Source organism: Selaginella moellendorffii, unplaced genomic scaffold (genome assembly GCF_000143415.4).
Source record: "Selaginella moellendorffii unplaced genomic scaffold, v1.0 SELMOscaffold_44, whole genome shotgun sequence".
Lineage (NCBI taxonomy): Eukaryota > Viridiplantae > Streptophyta > Lycopodiopsida > Selaginellales > Selaginellaceae > Selaginella > Selaginella moellendorffii.
In genome coordinates, this window is record NW_003314305.1 from 722,942 (window position 1) to 744,071 (window position 21,130).

At 45.6% G+C, this 21,130-nt stretch overlaps 3 protein-coding genes across 4 annotated transcripts in view; 2 read left to right on the forward strand and 1 right to left on the reverse strand.

The window, feature by feature from the left end:
• Window positions 1–12,459, forward strand: part of LOC9648034 — a 29,310-nt gene extending 16,851 nt beyond the window's left edge. Inside the window, exon 2 of the mRNA XM_024685254.1 lies at window positions 12,173–12,459. Coding sequence (XP_024541022.1) covers window positions 12,173–12,459 — 287 coding nt within the window. The remainder of the gene's footprint in view (window positions 1–12,172) is intronic.
• LOC9647535 (pentatricopeptide repeat-containing protein At4g02750) lies at window positions 8,489–10,402 on the forward strand. The gene is made up of 2 exons (XM_024685356.1): window positions 8,489–10,234; window positions 10,290–10,402. The coding sequence occupies exon 1, from the start codon at window positions 8,959–8,961 to the stop codon at window positions 9,745–9,747; it is 789 nt and encodes a 262-aa protein (XP_024541124.1). The 5' UTR covers window positions 8,489–8,958; the 3' UTR covers window positions 9,748–10,234; window positions 10,290–10,402.
• A 5,945-nt stretch (window positions 12,460–18,404) lies between the features above and the next one.
• On the reverse strand, window positions 18,405–20,275 carry LOC9648036. Of its 2 annotated transcripts, none has more exons than XM_024685358.1 (4): window positions 19,772–20,275; window positions 19,531–19,715; window positions 19,351–19,476; window positions 18,405–19,288 (listed from the first exon to the last, which is right to left on the reverse strand). In XM_024685358.1, the coding sequence occupies exons 3-4, from the start codon at window positions 19,367–19,369 to the stop codon at window positions 18,849–18,851; spliced, it is 459 nt and encodes a 152-aa protein (XP_024541126.1). In that variant the 5' UTR covers window positions 19,370–19,476; window positions 19,531–19,715; window positions 19,772–20,275; the 3' UTR covers window positions 18,405–18,848. The 2 variants fall into 2 exon arrangements, with proteins under 2 accessions (XP_024541126.1, XP_024541125.1); XM_024685357.1 differs by having other exon boundaries at window positions 19,531–19,722.
• Between the last annotated feature and the right edge of the window lie 855 nt (window positions 20,276–21,130).

Consider the following 21,130-nt stretch of genomic DNA (forward strand, 5'->3'; position numbering starts at 1 on the left):
TGAGGAATATGGGAAGGCATATGCTCCTTGCAAGCATATGTACTACATTTTCATCAATAACTTGCACCAGGATCCTAAAGTGGATATTCATATACACCAAGCAAGCCTTACTATTGCCGAGTTGCAGAAATTTTTTGGAGCTAATTAGATTTTCTAGCACTATCGATGTTTATTCTCTATCAATAATATAAACTAATTATACCTTATATAATTAATAAAAATATTTTATTATTTCACTTTTCATTTCATATACTTGTGAGGGTTCTTTTCGCAATACTACCCATAGTATTCGTCAGTTTCCATTTTGTCTTTACCATCTCAAAAAATATTTCATAGTAGTCTTTTGGGTGCGTGATGTTGCAATGTATTGTGAGAGCATATGTACCATCATAGTTGTTTTTTTTTCCTTTCAAATGGTTATATATCCTTATATATAATCTTAATTCAAATTTAATAATTTTAAAATTCTGACGAACCTGACATTTACTAGTTAGAAAGCACAGAGTACAAATTTAAAGAAGTGACAAGAATACTCTTTTTGCAAACATTTTATTTTATATTCTAACAAACATCTCTATCATTGCATGTAGTAAATATTTAAATTATTAAAACAGGAAGTGTCCTTTAGAACATTTTTATCTATATAATATATAGAGAGTTATGAAATTATTAAGTTCGCCATAACTTTAAAATTTTAAAGTTTATAATGTTTGTACTAAATTACAATTGAAAATTGAGCTCAACTCTTCAACTCGTGAGCTGAAGTATGGTCCACGCTCATCAGCTTGATATCAAGATGGCCTTTCTTTGTATAGAGTGGTGGTTATGGGAAACCGGTATCATAGCAAATAACAATCTCATGGGCAACAAGACCACACAAGCGAGCAGTAAGGCTATGCAACTCTAGATTGCCTGCTTGACTGCAGCAGAAGAAGTGGAAGAGCAAACTTCATGTTGTGGAGAAATCCATCCAACATGACCACTTGTAAAGCACTGCCTATTTCTTTTCACCCAGACAGACTTTGAGAACTGGGTCAAGGAAATCTGCTTCATCTTTCTCTGTAACAATTGTATGTGAACTGTGGGTGGAAAGAAGCAAAACTAGCCACTGGTGACAGAATAGGAAGAGTGGCAGATCCAAAACGACAAGGCAGTCTCCTCTATGAGGATTGGCTTGGGCAAATTAAGGATACAAACTTCATATGGTGAGTGGTAGTTAGGGGAAACTAGAGTGTGGTGGTGCAATTTGCCCAAGCCAATCCTCATAGAAAAGACTGCCTGGATCTGCCACTCTTCTTGTTCTGTGTCACCTTGACACGAACAAAGAGCAGTATGGATTGACACTGCTCATGGCAAACAAGCTGCCACGGCTAGAACAAGGTACCTTCTAGCTCCGATCCAAAGAAAGCTTGGGAGAATAGCTTCCTTGATAAACCATGAATAAGAAAGAAACCACGAACTTCACTACCTCTCCAAATGGACACTGCCTGCCTCATTGGAAGGTGGTGAGCCTCCTTGGCCACCTTGCGGAATGTGATATTTGCCATGACCTTTGCCATGACCGGGCTTTAAATATTAACTGAAGAAATCCTTGAAGACTTTTAAAAAAGACTAGGATGGATCTAATTCATTTTCCAGTGTGATTGAAGCTTTTGTTAATGTTCAGCTTATGACAACATCAGCGTTCTTGCTTGCAACGCGCATAGCTAGGAGGGGGTTGGCAGAATCTGCATTCTTGTTCTTCCTTGCAGCCCGCATAGATTGGAGCAAGGGATTGGACAGGTTGCACTCTGATGACAAGAAGTCCAAAAGCTTATCTTCATCTTCGCTTAGAAGCGTTGTGGTGCTCTCGATCAACAGCTTCCAGCAGGTGTCCACATTCCTGAGCTCGACCCCGTGAAGAAGTAACGCACAAGCCCCAATGAACTTGATCCGTGCACCACATTCTTGCACCAAGCTTCCCCCGACCATAAGCTTGAGAAACATCTCCAAGAAGCAGACAAGGCAGTCTGGCGGTACCTGGCCCCGTGCACACGCATCGTGCAGCTCCTTGAATATTCTATCAGCATCACTAGCCAGTTCAAAGGCAATGTTCTTGAAGCCCCGCAGCGAGACGGTCATAAACCAGGTGCCAAACTCTAAAACTGATCTCCACTTGCTCTCAGATACCAAGCTTCTCCAATGCTGGCGCATCCTCATCTCTGCTTGTGTTGTGGCTTGCAACTGGCCGTAGTCTGAAATGCTGGTGTAGAGATAACTGAGCTTCTTTTTACACTCAGGTGTGCATTGCCATGCCTCCAATGCCGTCCTAAACTCTATCATCTCAGCTTGGGGGAAGAAAGCCTTGGGAGGGCGTAGCTCTGGGAGAGGCTTCACTTCCATATCTTGCCTGTTCAGCCGCCGCTCTAGCACGCTTCCCTTTTGCAATCTATTCCCTACCACCTTTCTAATCTCATGCATAGATATCCCCTCCCAGGAGCCATACGCCAGCACATCCAGCGATTGCTGGATTTGGATGGAATCCCCCTTGTTCTTCTTCAGCGCCTCCAAAGCTTCCTTAGCCATCATCAGGTCTGATCCTTTAGGGTTTGGAGCATGTTCTATTTTTATTTCTGACTTGGTCATTTTAAAGTTAAGTTTATAAAAGAACAAGCTGATTGCAAGGCCTGGCCATCCACGCCACCTACGGCCCTCCATAGCCACGCTCGTGGAATGCGCGCGAGGCGATAGCTGGTGCCACATTGCTTCATTCGTTGGTGTGTGGATCAAACACACTCACCTCCTTGGACAACAGTCCCTCCTCCTCGCTTCTCCATCCTCCAATAACGTAGAGCTTACGTTTAACTGAATCCAAGAGCTTCTAATATAGTTCCTAAATCTAACTGTAAAGCTGTAATTATCGTGGGAAAAGAAAACTCGCCCTGGAAGCATTTCAACTTCAAGAGTTGCCTGAGATCAGGCACCTGAGACTGTGGAATGTTCTTATCACCACCTGTGTTTTGCCTGTTGTTCCCTGGAGTTGATACTTAGGCTCTTCACGAGGTAACGGCTTTCGATGTTGGCTACCTAGTCCATGGCCATGAATCTCTGTTGCTGCTAGACGACCACTCTTCCAGACTCAAGATGCGACCCACCAGGAAGTAAAGAAAGCAAACGAAATGTCCAGGGCTAAATCCGAGTAAGAAGCAAAGCATCGCCTTCTTGGTTTCGTCCGTGTCCATAGTACGAGCACCCAAAGAGCCTGAAAAGACACTCACATACCACACTGCCCTTTCTCTGCATGGTTCATGTGTCTTCGTCTGCCCGAAAGTCCAATTGAATAAACAAACACATAAGGTCGGTTGTCATTGCAGTGAAGGCGAAGAGCTTCTCTTTACGTTCCAGCGGCCTTTTTAAGGAGCAGGCCCGAAATCCAGAGCTACTCTTCTTCTCTCGCTCATTGGCTTGCACAGTTTTTATGGAGAGTGTTCTGTTTTTTTACTTTCTCCTTTTTTTTTTCTCCCAGTTAAGGAAGCACGCGATAGCTCCTACAGCTTACCGGGGAGATCGAGATCTCGTGCTGAGTTTTTGTTTTAGGGGTAAGTTTGCGAGCTCTGGAGAATTCGCAAGCTTCTCCCAAAAACTGGCTGTCCAAGTTTCTAACATCCAATACGCCTCTGAAGCATCCGTTGATCCACACCCAGAAATGATAATCTTTACTCGAAGCGAAGTTCCCACTCGCCAGCTCCTTGTATGTATACTTTTAAGCCAAGCCTTGCAATGCCTGTCAAGAGCACGACCAAGCCAACCGAATGCTCTGCGACCACCCTGACGAGAGTGGAGAGATCTGACCCTGTCCAGACACCGGAGGTTCGGCGGCGTTGAACTCCCGCAGGCCACCCGCGGATATGACTTGCAGTCAATCCCAACGATTAGCCTGTCCATTTCCTGTAAAAATAGTCACGGATTTAAATCGGCACTTGAAATAAGGCATCGCCCTTACTTCGTTGATATCTTGAGCCTTCGGCTATTGTATCCAGGCCTTGATCCTAGACAATAGTAAAGGGCTGTAAGTATCTTCTATTCCAAAGACAGCTGTTTAGTTTTAGCCCGGATGCTTGGAATCGTTGCTTTCAAATACAATAGATAAAGACTGCTTCATGAAAGCAAGTTGTATGCCTTAGAAAAGCAAAAGCTATACACATTCCAGATACCAAAAGCAGATACTCTACATAGAGTGGATTGCCACTTTTTAGTTTAATCAGTTTCCCTTTTTCTTGAGCTCTATCTATATGTTGAGATCTTTCAGTTGTGGCATTCAACAAAGAATACATATTAATTATATAAACATGCATGATTTAACCTGGTACAGTTACCTCTTCTTGTCTTTCCACGTAGCGCATGCGAACGTACACACCGAAAGTTACTGTGGCAAACACAAAGATTGCAAACGAGCACGCTGCAAAGAAGATGATCCAAGATGGAGTGACTTGAACTGTTGAAGTTGTGTCACCAAGAACGAGATCGCTTAGCTGCTGGAGTAGTGTCTTTGAGGTGGCAACCCGGTGGCAACAGTTGCAGCAGCACATCGGAGCTTCTACGTGCTGTGCCGATTGTCCATTTTTCCCTCCCAAGAACCAAACCCGATTTTGGCGCCAAAAAGAAAAGGCCATGTGTTCTAGGTCTAGGTTGCGGCTCAGCGGCGGGGCGATTCCAAGCAAGTCTCTCGCCAGTGGAATCAACAGGTGCGTGGCGATTCCAAGCAAGTCTCTCGCCAATGGAATCAACAGGTGCGTGATGTAACGGATGTGAGGCGATTCGACAATCTTTTAGCCGAGGATCGAGCAGTCGGTCAGGTCACGTCGGCGCAGGTGAATTTCATGACTGTCGTGGTGAACGAGCTGGAGCGCTCGATGAGCTTGCAAGAAGAGGGCTTTAGAGCAGGGATTAAGCTTCTTTGCGTGGTGAGAGCACTTCTCCAGAAGATCAGGAGAAGAGTCATGGTTGGTGATAGTGTTTTAGTCTCGGGAATAGATTAGACAGACAAACGCGGGATGATTGAAGGTGTTCTACAGAGACGATGGGACACTTCGAATCCACCAGTGGCTAATGTTGATTTGCTACTGGTGCTGGATAGGCCGCGCTTGGATCCTGTGATAATGAATAGGTTCTTAGTCGAAGGTGAGTCTACTGGAATACCTCTAGCAGTGGTGCTCAACAAGGCGGATCTTGTTACTCAGGAGGTACCCGTTTTATTTCTTTTGCAAAGCTGATAGAAGGATCATTTTTAGTTTTCAGATGAAAGATAGCTGGGAGAAGCAGCTGTCGGGATATAAACCATACATATGCAGTGTAGAGACTGGTATGGGGTTTCATGAAGACATCAGTCTTTTTTGGCCCAAGTGGAGTCGGAAAATCGAGCTTGATCAACTTTCTACGTGGAAAATCTTGCCTTCCACCAGATGACATCCAGGTCTGTAGACCTTCAATGTTCGTCTGAAACTAACTTCAATTGTCGCGTGTACAGGCACTAGACGAAGTCGACGATGAAGTCATTCGCGTAAGTGAGGTGTCGTCAGAAGAAAACATTGAGAAGCATAGCATAGAAGCTATGGCAATGCCACGGCCTACCTGTACGAGGAAGAAAAAAGGCGCGGCGAATGCAATCAAGCACGAGAGCTGACAACAGACGCTCTTGCATCTGCCATTTAGAGGGGCTATGCTCGCTGATACTCCAGGTTTCAGCCATCCCAGCTTGTCAATGGTGACAAGGAACTCATTAGCATTGCTTTTCCCCGAGGTATTTTTTGTCAGCTTCTTCTTATCGCGATTGTGACCATAGCTGGATCAGCTGGTCTCAGCTTTTACTACTCAGCTAGACATGTAAAGGTGACTTACACTTTTTCTTTTCGTACCTTATATGATAACGTAAAAGCTTTCCAAGCGCTTTTACCATCGACATCAAACAGCCACGCATCAATGCCGGGCCTGGCACAGAAAGTCTGGGCTTGCTGGAGTGCCAAGCTCGTTGCAGCTTGGACGTCGGCTTGGTACTGTGGCCCGGTGGTGTAGCTCCGGACGTAGGGAACACACTCAGCAGGGACTCTCCAGCTCAAGAGGTTTCCAGACGCAACGCTAAACTGGAAGCTGCGGCAATAGGAATCCACGAACTGGGACCTTAGATCTCTCGGTGGGAGGGAAATGTCCTCGGGATTTAGCACACCAGCAGGCTCGATTGCAAAGGCAAGATCAAAAGATGAAAGAAGAAGAGCAAGGAAAAGACGAGCAAGATGAAGAAGAGAAACCATTGTGACTATGAAAGTTTCTTGAGATGGAGCACTAGAATTTATATTTTTTAGCTAGTTTTTAATAAATATGGTCAGGAAAACCGTTGTTATTGATCTTCTTAATCAATATAAAGGTCATACAATAAACTTCTCTTCCAAATCCAACCAATATCCTAATCTGTTTGAGCAGAGACAAGGCATAATTAAACTGATGTTGAATCCAAAGGAGAAGTTCACTGGAGCATTTGTGATTGGCACCGCATTTGCAACTTTCGTGGCGACACTTGTGGTGACTGCTATCTTCACGGTTCCAAAAATGATCAAGCCACCTCCAGGGGATTACTACCCGGATATCATCAAGTGCTCTACGTGCTGGGAAGCCACTGTCTTTGCCACAAACTCTGATCCATTCTACCAGTGGGTCTCTGATTCCTCACCTGACGTCTCTCAGAGGGGAACATTTGCATACCAGAGGGCCAGCATCTGGCGTGTTTCGGGCAATGTCACCTCTACAAATGAGAGCTCCATGTATAGCTCGCCAGATCCCCACATTCTTGGAGGAGAGCTTGTCAAGAGAAGCAGGACTCTGGTATGGAAGATGACAGTCTACTGGGGGATGAGTGTAAGAACTTGTTTCACCTTGCCAGGATCCAAGGATGATTCGTGTCTCTACACAACCCCGATCGTCCAGACCGCTCCTGAATCATATGCAGCGCTCTTGGTTGGCGTTCCGTATCGGAAGGTTTCACAGGAACCATATGCCGTGGAGAGCAGCGCTTTGTATCTGGACAATGATGCGGTGTATTTGACAAACTTTGTGAGCAACGCTAGAACCAGTGCTGGATTGAAGCTCAAAAGCTCTGGCAAAAGAATCAAGAACTACGTCTATGAAGGCCAGGTTTGCAACAGGGCCTCCCCGATCCTCGTCACCCCGGACGTGGTTTCTTACATGGGTTTTCCAAGCTTACAGTGCGCTTGCGATGGTATCCTTTGCCTTGTGGGTCTGAACATCACTGGCTCAGCTTCGGATGAGGATGAGATTCTTCCTCTGAAACTAAATGCCTCCGGGTGTGGCCAGGGCAATTCGTTTTGGGAATCCTTTGAAAGAGAATAGAACCATCTTCTACTCTTACAACCCGAGTCGGGAGACATCGATACTACGGTGAATTTCAGCACAACATTCGATGTGGTAATCTTTGGTGCCAAACAGCGACTCAAATAATTCGTTTCTTGCACCGACGACACGATCCAGAAGAAGGATCCGAGCGATGACACACTAGTGTCAGATTTGCAGGAGTGCTTGAAAAGTCCAATTGTTGCCGTGAGCGGTAACTTTAGCATAACCGGATCTGGGGATTGGTTCATGGACACCTTCAATAACAAGGTTCCAAACGACAAGGACGACCACTTCTTGTGTGGCATGGACGAAGGCCAGTCAAAGCTGGCGGACAAGCTGTGCACGGTAAGCTTGGAGAATCTACAATTGCAAGTTCTGGAGAAGCGCTTGAGGGAGTCTCTAACGGACGTGCAAACGTTCATGAAGAAGGAATGGGAGAGCACTTGGTCGCAGAGATCAGACATAAGTGTTGGGATTGTCACAGCAGTGATGACCATCCTTGTGACCATCTGGGGGATGTTCAACAGGGATTTGCAAGAGGTGGAGGCGTTGATCTTGAAGCGCGCAGGCAAATTCACCAGGGTTGTGGAAGCAACAATAGGACTTCCACTGTTTAAGACGGGAATTCGGGGTTTTCTGCTCTTGGGTGTGATCGTGTGGAACATGTTTAACGTGTTTGTCAGCTTGAATGCTGTGGGAAGTGAACCCCGGCTTGCCACCTCAAAAACGCTACTCCAACAGCTCGACGGGATCTCGTTCTTGGTAACTACAACTTCAACAGTTCAAGTCACTCCATCTTGGCTTATCTTCTTTGCAGCGTGCTCGTTTGCAATCTTTGTGTTTGCCACAGTAACTTGCGGTGTGTATGTTCGCATGCGCTACGTGGAAAGAAAAGAAGAGCAAGCTTAAATCATGCATGTTTATATAATTAAAATGTATTCTTTGATGAGTGGTACAAAATTTGGATATAGATAGAGCTCAATAAAAAGAGAAACTGATTAAAACGAAAGTAACTAAAAAGTGGCAACCCACTCAATCTCATGCTATGTAGAGTATCTCTCATGTGTTACATGCTTTTGGTATCTGGAATGTGTATAGCTTTTGCTTTTCTAAGGCATACAGCTAAGCAGTCTTTATCTATTGTATTTGAAAGCAACGATTCCAAGGCATAATGTGTGTGGTTTCCGAATTATATCCAGGGATGATTGCGTCTTTCAACGCAGCAATAGCACATTACTTCAGTATCGTGAGCTATGATCAATTTTGTTTATCCAAGAGGGCAAAAGAGAATAAGTCTTTTATAAAACTAGTAGTGTAGAATGCCGTTCTAATGAGTGCTCTCAAGAGAGCAGCCAACCACGCCATTGAAGACTTCGCAACCGTGATTCGCCACTGTGCCAAATCCAAGGACTTGGCAAAGGGTCGCTGGATACACAGCCAGATCATTTCAGATCAAAAGGAATACAGAGAGAACGTCTTCCTGGCCAATTTGCTCGTGGCAAATGCGGTAGCCCAAATGATGCCAAGCGAGTGTTTGACACCATCGACGCCAAGAACGTTTTCTCGTGGGCTGTTATGATGACTGCATATACCCAAAACGGGTATCTGCAAGATGCTAAGGTTATATTTGACGAGATGCCCGATCGGGATACTGTTGCATGGAATACAATTCTTGGAGCGTACGCACAACACGGGCATGTAGACGAGGCAAAGATTCTTTTTGATTCGATTCCAAATCCCAACTTTGTGTCGCGGACAACAATGCTCACAGCATATGCTCAAAGCGGGAATATGTCTAGCGCGAAGCATATGTTTGATTCTATGTCACCTCGCAATGCAATTGCATGGACATCAATGCTTGCTGGATATGCAAGACTCGGAGGTATCTTAGCCTCTCGAGGATTCTTTCGAAAGATGCCCCAGCATGACACTATATCAGCGACTGCAATGATTTCGGCATTTGCCGCGAGGGGCAATGCAAGAGAGGCGTGTGCCTTGTTCGAGAATATGCCGGAGAGGAACGTCTTCTCATGGACGGCATTGCTCCAGGGATATGCCGAGAATCGTCTTCTAGACAAGGCAAAGAGCTACTTTGACAAGATGCCAGCATGGAATCTTGTGTCGTGGACTGTGCTCGTCGTTTCATATGCTCAATGCGAGCGGCTTGAGATTGCACAAGACTTGTTTGTTGAGATGCCCGAGCGGAGCATAGTGACTTGGAATGCCTTGTTGGCAGCGATTGGGCATGCCAAGTCTTTGGAGGAGGTGAAGCTTTTCCTTGTCACTATGCCCGCATGGAACTTGGTGACCAAAAACACAATCTCTCAGATCAAGGAAGTCAAACAAAGTGAAACCACTAGTTGACTTGGCTAATGCTTCTGTCAAGCTTGCTGGAAGAGGAGGCGTCATCGTTGGTGGATCGAACCACAGCTATGCAACGCAGGATGCACAAGACTCTATTGCAGAAGGGAAAGACCATGGAAATGAAGAGCGAGAACAACTACAACTTCGATGTTATACCAGGATCTCTTCCCGCGGTCTAAGAACATTGACTTGTTTCTGGAGAACGAGCAACAGCTGCTTTGGTGGTGTTATTGCAATGATAAACTGCTAGAGACTTCTTGTACGCTGTGCACAGGCTGAGGCCGAACTATTTGCTGCTTCCTGCGAACGCTCCCAAGTGTGCTCATAACAACAACCATCACGAGGTAGTATGACAAGCAACGCTCTTGCTTTTACGTTCTATATTCTGTGTTTGCAGGTGAACTATTTCCCTTCCCATTTTGATCCTTGCCGTCACGCTGAGCGAGTGCCTATTCCTTCTCACCCTCTCGGTGGTCGACGAGAAGAGGTTTGGTTAGTCTACCTTTCAGCTTCTCATTTTACGCTTTGGCATTCTCTTGTAGGCGATGATTGAAAAGGAAAATAACTTTGCTCAGCCAGGAGCAACGTTCCGCTCCGGGCCTGGTGACAGGCAAGATCTCAAACCTCTCTCTCAGCTAATCATGTTTTAACTGAATCTCTGCTCCTCTTCCAGGCAAGAGCGTTTCATTGCGAGAGTTGTGGATGCTCTGTCCGACCCGCGCGTCACCCACGAAATCCGTAGCATCTGGCTCTCTTACTGGTCTCAGGTTAGACAATAAAGAAAATACAACATGTGATCAAACTCAACCATGAAAGTGTGCAGGCGGATCGTATGCTTGGTCAGAAGATTGCAACGAAATTCAACGTGAAAGCCAACATGTAAACGGATAAAACTATATCTGTGTCCATCGTGGTGATCGTGGTGAAAGAAAGAGGTACTAGTTTTAATTATTACTCTTGTTCTAACAATCCAAATCTGCATTATTATTGAGGTATGTTTCTTGCATTGTATTGCTTGAGTTTTATTTGTTACCCGAGAGATCAGGCACCTGAGACTGTGGAATGCTCTTGTCACCACCTGTGTCTTTCTTGTTGCTCGTTGCTCCCTTGGTGTCATACCCAGGCCAAACCCCTGGACAGTTTGTTTGCTTTCTTTTTTTCAACAAGGTTCTCGTCTTGAGTCTGGAAGAGTGGTCGTCTAGCAAGAGTAGCATTTGGTGTCATGACAGGCTAGCCAACGTTATCTAAAGCTCACAAACCTCATCAAGAGCCTCTTCCAGCCTCTGTAGCCCGCCCGGAGTAAGTTCCTCACAGTCGCACGCCGCAGTGACTATGGGCGTGTGGACACGAGGAACACTGTCCAGTTCGTTCTGAGAAGCGTCCTCACTGGAGCGATCGCCGGGCCGACGCCTCTGGCGGCCCACAAGTTAAAGTCAGTGTCGCGGTAGCTCCCAGCTCTGCAAAGTTTTAACTTTCAACAGGGAAGGAAGAGATAGATCCAGACGTTACCCGAACTGCTTTGTAGCAAAGTAAGGCGTGGTTGAGAGGAGAGTACCATGGACATCAAACAGCCACGCATCAATGCCGGCCTGGCGCAGAAAGTCTGGGCTTGCTGGAGTGCCAAGCTCGTTGCAGCTTGGACGTCGGTACTGTGGCCCGGTGGTGTAGCTCCGGACGTAGGGAACACACTCGGCAGGGACTCTCCAGCTCAAGAGGTTTCCAGACGCAACGCTAAACTGGAGGCTGTGACAGTAGGAATCCACGGACTGGGACCTTGGATCTCTCGGCGGGAGGGAAATGTGCTCGGGATGGAACGCTAGAATTTATATTTTTTAGCTAGCTTTAAATAAATATGGTGAGAAATACCTCATAGGGAGGCAACAGAGGGAGCACATTCGTGCACGTCCGCGACGACGACCAGAATTGATCCATTATATGTTTTATAGTAGTACCTTTATGTTCATTAATACAGTATTTGTACCAAGTTTTATATAAGATCACAGCTTGTATGATCAATACTTATTATTATTACAGGAGGGGAAAGATCATGTAGAATAGGCATAATTTTCCATCGTCGTTCCTTGTTGTTGTCAATCAATTCAATCAATCAATCAACGTTCATACAAAGAATTTTCACGTACTGCAACTATGCAAAGGGATTAATCACTTTATTCGCCACTTACTTACAAAAAAGTTAGTAACCTTTCTATATAACTTCTATTCCAGCGGGTATCCACCGCATAATCTATTTGAGCAAAGAACATTAGAGCTATGGCGGAGTCACAAGGCGTACCTAAACTGATGTTGAATCCAAGGGAAAAACTCACTGGAGCGCTCTTGATTGGCACCGCATTTGCAACTTTCGTCGCGACACTTCTGCTCACTGCCATCTTCGCGTGCAGATGGGACCACATCTGCATTCGGGGTTTTCTGCTCTTGGGTGTGATCGTGTGGAACATGTTTAACGTGTTTGTCAGCTTGAATGCTGTGGGAAGTGAGCCCCGGCTTGCCACCTCAAAGACACTACTCCAGCAGCTCGACGGGATCTCGTTCTTGGTGACTACAACTTCAACAGTTCAAGTCACTCCATCTTGGATTATCTTCTTTGCAGCGTGCTCGTTTGCAATCTTTGTGCTTGCCACAGTACCTTTCGGTGTGTACGTTCGCATGCGCTACGTGGAAAGAAAAGAAGAGGTAACTGTACCAGCTTAAATATATAATTAATATGTATTCTTTGATGAGTGCCACAAAATTTGGATATAGATAGAGCTCAAGAAAAAGAGAAACTGATTAAAATGAAAGTAAGTAAAAAGTGTCAACCCACTCAATTTCATGCTGTGTAGAGTATCTCTCATGTGTTACATACTTTTGGTATCTGGAATGTGTATAGTTTTTGCTTTTCTAAGGCATACAGCTTGCTTTCATTAAGCAGTCTTTATCTATTGTATTTGAAAGCAACGGTTCCAAGCATCCGGGCTACTGTCTTTGGAATAGAAGTTACTTACAGCCAGCTCTCGTGCTTGATTGCATTCGCCGCGCCTTTTTTCTTCCTCGTACAAGTAGGCCGTGGCATTGCCATAGCTTCTATGCTATGCTGCTCAATGTTCTCTTCTAACCATATATGATAACTCTTGTTGCATGAATGTGGATTTAAGAGAATTTCTAAGCCCACCACGGGGTGTTTTTGAAGATTCCCGACCATGGCATGGAGCACACTGGTGGAGTGAAGTTTTGTCTCCTCCTGGTGCCTGAGGCGCATCGAATAACAATAATTTACTATCATAGCGCAGGTGTTCAGTCGTAGCGTGAATCGCCAGAAAATCTCATGACCCTCAACAGCAGAGCTCAAGAGAAATAGAAACTGACTAGATATACTCCTACGAATTTTGCGGCATCCAGCGGCTTGAGACTATGAGCACAAAAAGACCAGCCCCACATAATGTGTGTGGTTTACGAATTATATCCAGGGATGATTGCGTCTTTCAACGCAGCAATAGCACATTACTTCAGTATCGTGATCTATGATCAATTTTTTATCCAAGAGGGCAAAAGAGAATAAGTCTTTTATAAAACTAGTAGTGTAGAATGCCGTTCTAATGAGTGCTCTCAAGAGAACAGCCAGCCACGCCATTGAAGACTTCGCAACCGTGATTCGCCACTGTGCCAAATCCAAGGACTTGGCAAAGGGTCGCTGGATACACAGCCAGATCATTTCAGATCAAAAGGAATACAGAGAGAACATTTTCCTGGCAAATCTAAAAATGCGGAATGCAATTGCATGGACATCAATGCTTGCTGGATATGCAAAAATCGGAGGTATCTTAGCCTCTCGAGGATTCTTTCGAAAGATGCCCCAGCATGACACTATATCAGCTACTGCAATGGTTTCGGCATTTGCCGCGAGGGGCAATGCGCCTTGTTCGAGAATATGCCGGAGAGGAACGTCTTCTCATGGACGGCATTGCTCCAGGGATATGCCGAGAATCGTCTTCTAGACAAGGCAAAGAGCTACTTTGACAAGATGCCAGCATGGACTGTGCTCGTCGTTTCATATGCTCAATCCGAGTGGCTTGAGATTGCACAAGACTTGTTTGTGGAGATGCCCGAGCGGAGCATAGTGACTTGGAATGCCTTGTCGGCAGTGATTGGGCATGCCAAGTCTTTGGAGGAGGTGAAGCTTTTCCTTGTCACTATGCCCGCATGGAACTTGGTGACCAAAAACACAATCTCTATGATTAAGAAAGTTAAACAAAGTGAATCCACTAGTTGACTTGGCTAATGCTTCTGTCATGAGCTTGCTGGAAGTCATCGTTGGTGGATCGAACCACAGCTATGCAAGACTCTATTGCAGAAGGGAAAGACCATGGAAATGAAGAGCGAGAACAACTACAACTTCAATGTTATACCAGGATCTCTTCCCGCGGTCTAAGAACATTGACTTGTTTCCGGAGAACGAGCAACCGCTGCTTTGGTGGTGTTATTGCAAGATGAACTGCTTCAGACTTCTTGTACGCTGTGCACAGGCTGAGGCCGAACTATTTGCTGCTTCCTGCGAACGCTCTCAAATTTGCACGACAATCTCCTTGAAATTCAGGTCAATTCTCTCTAATCTCAACAACCAACTCGAGTCACTTATACAGATGATAGAAAGCCTCAAGATGATCACTCTCTCGTATCTACTGTCAAAGAAATCCCAGCTTGGGACACACAGGGAATTCTAACTCCTAAGGAGCACCAGCCTGCCTCACGAATTCTCAAAAACTAGCTTATATACTACCTACGCTGTCATTCCGTGATCCTCTTGGGTCACAACTGCAGACGCCCGATAGCAAATTCCTCCAGGCATCATTAGAAAATCCTCTGCGCCACCTTGCCACCTGACCTTGGGCGGCACAAGCTTTAAGAGCAGACGCATAGGTTTGTAAAGAAGGGAGAGCACTTCGGCAGAGAGATCAAGGATTACTATTAGGATTGTCATGAGGGAGTTGCAAGCAGTTTGATCGTGAAAGGTCACCAAAGTTGTGGGACTTCCATTGTTTAAGATGGGAGTGTTTGTGCTCGTGGGTGTGACGTGTTCATAAAGCTTGTGAGCCTCGCCTTGCCACTTCAGAAACACTTCTCCAGCAGCTCAATGGGATCTCGTTTCTAGCGACTACAACCTCAACATTGCAATCTAATTTGAATTTTTCAGTTACTTTTGGTGTGTACATTCGCATGAAATAACTGAAGAACTGTGCTTCCAAGCGAAATTCAAGGTTAAAATGAGAGGGGTACACTGCAGCACGAAAAGCAAAGATCCAAATGCTACACAACTGTGCCAAATCCTTTTTTCCTTTTTTAAAGTATCAACTTTAAACTTTATTCTTCTTTCTTTTCATATTCACTTTAGTCAGGCTTTCTTTTCATAAAGCAAAATTCACATTCGGTTTTGAAGACACCCCCTTATTGATAGTCTTATATTTCACCTCTGAAATTAAGTATGATATATCTAAGATGTGGTGTACCATAGAAACTCAAAGCAATAGTCCAAATACCATAAACATTTCAAAGCGTGTAAAATGTGAGAGAACCATATTCATAATTTACGACACTAGGTGGACCTCCCAAGCGATTGGAATAGAAGCAGCCACATTTCCACCAAAATGCATGAAAACTCGAATCCATTCATTAACTATTTACATGCTAGCATGCGCTAAAGATCTGGCCCACCAGAAGCATTAGAAAGCCGAGTCAACTTGTGGTTACACGTTGCTTGGCTTCATTGAGTCGGCCTGGAGAACATTAAAGAGAAACAAAACAAGAAAATGGGACTTACGAGCATGCAAACAAGCACAATGCAAGGCTTTTCATGAGCAGGGCAGAATGGGTGCGAGGCGACACGCGAAGAACAGCCATTGGCGTGGATCTGGGCGACGATGCTCTCTCTTGGGGGCTGTGGAGTCGGGAAATTCAGAGCCCTCAGCAAGATAATGCTGAGAATCGTCTTCTAGACACAAAACGCTACTTTGACAAGATGGAATCTTGGACTGTGCTCGATGCTCAATGTGAGCGGCTTGAAGTCGGACGAGGCTTGTTTGCTGAGATGCTAAGTGAGTATAGCGACTTGGAATGCCTTGTTGACAGCGTAGGGCATACCAAAGAAGACTGGCATTTTCTCAAACAAGGCTGCCCCTTGCAGTTGCCGATATAGTGTCATGCCGAGTCTTGCAAGCGTTGATGTCCATGCGATTGCATTTCGAGGTAACATGGAATCAACATATGCTTTACGCTGGACATACGCATATGCTGTTGTCCACAACAAGGGTTAGCATCAAGGAGAATCTTGCATATGAACCAATCCATGCAACAGTATCTGGCATCTCGGCCAAGATAAGTTTGGCATCTTCCAGATGCCTATTTTGGGCATATGTGGTCACCATTGTAGACCACAATAAAACGCTCTTGGCTCGCTTGGCATCACTTGTAATACCACATTTTCCATAGATCTGGACGAGAAGATTTTCCAGGAAAACATTTTCCTTTCGATCTGAAAGGATCTGGCTGTGTATCTTTTTTGCGTCAATGGCGTTGCTGGCAGCTCTCCCTCGAGCACTCTTTAGGACAGCATTCTAGAACACTACTAAAGCCTTTGAGCATTCTCTTTTGCTCCAATCTCGCTACCTCATCTTTCATCCCCTTGGAGAGACAGACATAAAGCCCCGAATCCTCATGAACTTTACAAGAGCCGACCACGCAGGGAAATCCGTCTTAAATGGCATGCTAACGATCAGATCCAGAACCTCCCGGAGCTCCCTGGCGCGACACAAGAGATCAACTCTGCCATGTAAGTGCCAATCCACAGTCTTGCATTGCGAGAAACAATTCCCTCGATTCCTCGAAAAACCCACCCTACCAAAGAGCGCCTGGCCGGAGAAGCTTCACACTGGAGCATTTCCCTCAAGAGCTCCAGAGCATCGGGCATATGCCCAAACTGGGCATATGCTCCAATCATTGCATTCCACACGCATCGACATATACCCAGAGGGTGCTTATGGACACGGCCAAGGAGGTGTTCAAGCTGGCGAAGGATCCTGCTGTGGACGTCTGGGGGCCCATGATGGGATCTTGAGACAGCCAAGGCGATGGTGCACAGGATGAAAAACCCGAGGCACGCCATTGTTCGACATCAAGGCTGGAGAAATCAGCGATGCACAGGACGTCTTCAACAGGATGATGATTACCTCGATCAGGCACTATTCTCTGAGGCAAGGCGCATCTTCAAGGTCATGCCCAACACAGTCGCGTGGAACGCGATCATCCCCACTCATGGAGAGATGAGGAGGTGAGAATTCTGTTCGAAGGGATGGGAGCGCAGCGAAACTTGGAGTCGTGGAATGGACGTGACGACTTGGAATATTGTAATCACGTGAAAGCTGATGGCACTCTTGATAAGCTTGTCACTAAGGTATTTGCAGTTTGCATGATTTTGTTTTGTAGATAGTCCTCTTTATTGCGGAAGTTTGTCGAGCTCTATTTGAGGCTTTATCCAAGGTCTTTTCCTCGGCAAGAATGTAGTGGTAGTGTAGACCGAGAAGACGTCCTCGGCGGCTTGGAGGTGCCCGGCTGGGCGTAAGCAGAGATGATGATCTCGAGAGAGCAGCCAGCCACCCCATTGAAGACTTCGCATACTGTGATTCGTCACTGTGCCAAATCGAAGGACTTGGATCATTTCAGATGGCATGCAAAGTCTTTGGAGGAGGCGAAGCTGTTCCTTGTCACCATGCCACTTGGACCACGTAAATGAAGAGCGAGAACAACTACATCTTCGATGTTACCAATATCGGTCTAAGCAAGAACATTGACTTGTTTGCGGAGAATGAGGAGCCCCATTTATCACGACGATGAACTGCTTCAGACTTCTCAACACTCAGATGAGGCCGAATTATTTGCTGCTTCCTACGAACGTCTCAAATGTGCAGAACAATCACCATGAACTTCATCCAAGGACGAAGAGGTGTGACAATCCTTGTGCTTGTACTCAACAGGTTTCCTTCCCTTGTCGTTTCGATGCTTGCCATCACGCTGGAGCCATCACGCTGGAGCCATCACGCTGGGTGTGTTTCTACTACGAGAAAAGGTCTAACATCTCATTTATGCTTTCGCAATTACGATGTATTCACGTTTAACTGAATCCACTGTGCTCCGGAGCTAGTTCCTAAATCTTGAAACTGTAAAGCTGTAATTATCGTAAGGTGGCGGGAAAAGAAAAAGCTTGGTATGTTTCTCACTCGCAGTTTATTGCCTGGAAGCATTTCAACTTCAAGAGTTGCCTGAGATCAGGCACCTGAGACTGTGGACTGTTCTTATCACCATTGCCTGTTGCCTGTTGTTCCCTGGAGTTGATACTCCTTAGGCTCTTCACGAGGTAACGGCTTTCGATGTTGGCTACCTTGTCCATGGCCATGAATCTCTGTTGCTGCTAGACGACCGCTCTTCCAGACTCAAGATACTTCCCTCCAGGAAGTAAAGAAAGCAAACAAAATGTCCAGGGCTAAATCCGAGTAAGAAGCAAAGTATCGCCTTCTTGGTTTCGTCTGTGTCCATAGTACGAGCACCCAAAGAGCCTGAGAAGACATTCACATACCACACTGCCCTTTCTCTGCATGGTTTCGCGAAAGTCCAATTGGTTGAGTAAACAAACACATAAGGCCGGTCGTCATTGCAGTGAAGGCGAAGAGCTTCTCTTTACGTTCCAGCGGCCTGGAGCAGGCCCGAGGTCCAGAGCTACTCTTCTTCTCTCGTTCATTGGCTTGCACAGTTTTTATGGAGAGTGTTCTGTTTCTTTCATTTCTTCTCCTTTTTTTTTCTCCCAGTTAAGTAAGCAGCAGCTCCTACAGCTTACCGGGGAGATCGAGATCTCGTGCTGGGTTTTTGTTTTACAGGTAAGTTTGCGAGCTCTGGAGAATTCGCACCCAAAAAATGGCTGTCCAAGTTTCTAACATCCAATACGCCTCTGAAGCATCCGTTGATCCACACCAGAAATGATAATCTTTACTCGAAGCGAAGTTCCCACTCGCCAGATCCTTGTATGTATACTTTTGAGCCAAGCCTTGCAGTGCCTGTCAAGCCTGTGCTTCCAGATCATCAGCACGACCAAGCCAAGCGAATGCTCTGCGACCACCCCGACGAGAGTGGAGAGACATGGCCCTGTCCAGACACCGGAGGTTCAGCAGCGTTGTCAGGTTGATGTTGCTGCTGCTTTGCTGCTCGTGTGAGGCTAAACTCCCGCAGGCCACCCGCGGATATGACTTGCAGTCAATCTCGTCGAAAAGCCTGTCCATTTCCTGTACGGATTTATCGGCACTTGAAATAAGGCATGGCTCTTCCTTCGTTGATATCTTGAGCCTTCGGCTATTGTATCCAGGCCTTGATCCTAGACAATAGAAAAGACGAAAAGAAAAAGTGTAAGTCACCTTTACCTGTCTAGCTGAGAAGTAAAAGCTGAGGCCAGCTGATCCAGCTATGCTCACAATCGCGATAAGAAGAAGCTGACAAAAAGTACCTGGGGGAAAAGCAATGCTAATGAGTTCCTTGTCACCATTGACAAACTGGGATAGCTGAAACCTGGAGTATCAGCGAGCATAGCCCCCCTAAAATGGCAGATGCAAGAGAAACGTGCCGCATCGTGTGTCTTCCGGATCCAGTCCGTTACGACACCCGAATGACTTCATCGTCGACTTCGTCTAGTGCCTGTCCACGCGACAATTGAAGTTAGTTTCAGACGAAATTCGAAGGTATACAGACCTGGATGTCATCTGGTGGAAGGCAAGATTTTCCACGTAGAAAGTTGATCAAGCTCGATTTTCCCACTCCATTTGGACAAAAACAACTGATGTTTTATCTTCATGAAGCCCCATACCAGTCTCTACACTGCATATGTATGGTTTATATCCCGACTCCATCAGCTGCTTCTCCCAGCTATCTTTCATCTGAAAACTAAAAATGATCCTTCTATCAGCTTTGCAAAAGAAAATAAAACGGGTACCTCCTGAGTAACAAGATCCGCCTTACTGAGCACCACTGCTAGAGGTATTCCAGTAGACTCGCCTTTGACTAAGAACCTATTCATTATCACAGGATCCAAGCGCGGCCTATCCAGCACCAGTAGCAAATCAACATTAGCCACTGGTGGATCCGAAGTGTCCCATCGTCTCTGTAGAACATCTTCAATCATCTCGCGTTTGTCTGTCTAATCGATTCCCGAGACTAAAACACTATCACCAACCATGACTCTTCTCCTGATCTTTTGGAGAAATGCTCTCACCACGCAAAGAAGCTTAATCCCTGCTCTAAAGCCCTCTTCTTGCAAGCTCATCGAGCGCTCCAGCTCGTTCACCACGACAGTCATGAAATTCACCTGCGCCGACGTGACCTGACCGACTGCTCGATCCTCGGCTAGAAGATTGTCGAATCGCCTCACATCCGTTACATCACGCAGCTGCTTCCCCCTCATCGGCAGCCGCGTAACCTAGACCTAGAACACATGGCCAAAATTCTCTTTTTGGCGCCAAAATCGGGTTTGGTCCCCTGGTTCTTGGGAGGGAAAAATGGACAATCGGCACAGCACGTAGAAGCTCCGGATGTGCTGCTGCCACCGGGTTGCCACCTCAAAGACACTACTCCAGCAGCTAAGAGATCTCGTTCTTGGTGACTACAACTTCAACAGTTCAAGTCACTCCATCTTGGATTATCTTCTTTGCAGCGTGCTCGTTTGCAATCTTTGTGTTTGCCACAGCAACTTTCGGTGTGTACGTTCGCATGCGCTACGTGGAAAGAAAAGAAGAGGTAACTGTACCAGCTTAAATCATGCATGTTTATATAATTAATATGTATGCCAGAAAATTTGGATATAGATAGAGCTCAAGAAAAGGCACCCCACTCAATTTCATGCTATGTAGAGTATCTCTCATTTCCTACATGCTTTTGGTATCTGGAATGTGTATAGCTTTTGCTTTTCTAAGGCATACAGCTTGCTTTCATGAAGCAGTCTTTATCTATTGTATTTGAAAGAAACAGTTCTTTGGAATAGAAGTTACTTACAGCCAGCTCTCGTGCTTGATTGCATTGCCATAGCTTCTATGCTATGCTTCTCAATGTTTTCTTCTAACCATATATGATAAAGTAAACGCTTTCCAAGTGCTTTTTTAAGTTCCCTCTTGTTGCATGAATGTGGATTTAAGAGAATTTCTGAACCCACCACCGGGTGTTTTTGAAGATTCCCGACCATGACATGGAGCACACTGGTGGAGTGAAGTTTTGTCTCCTGGTGCCTGAGGCGCTTTAACGACCTCTTATATCGAATAACAATAATTTACTATCATAGCGCAGGTGTTCAGTTGAAGCG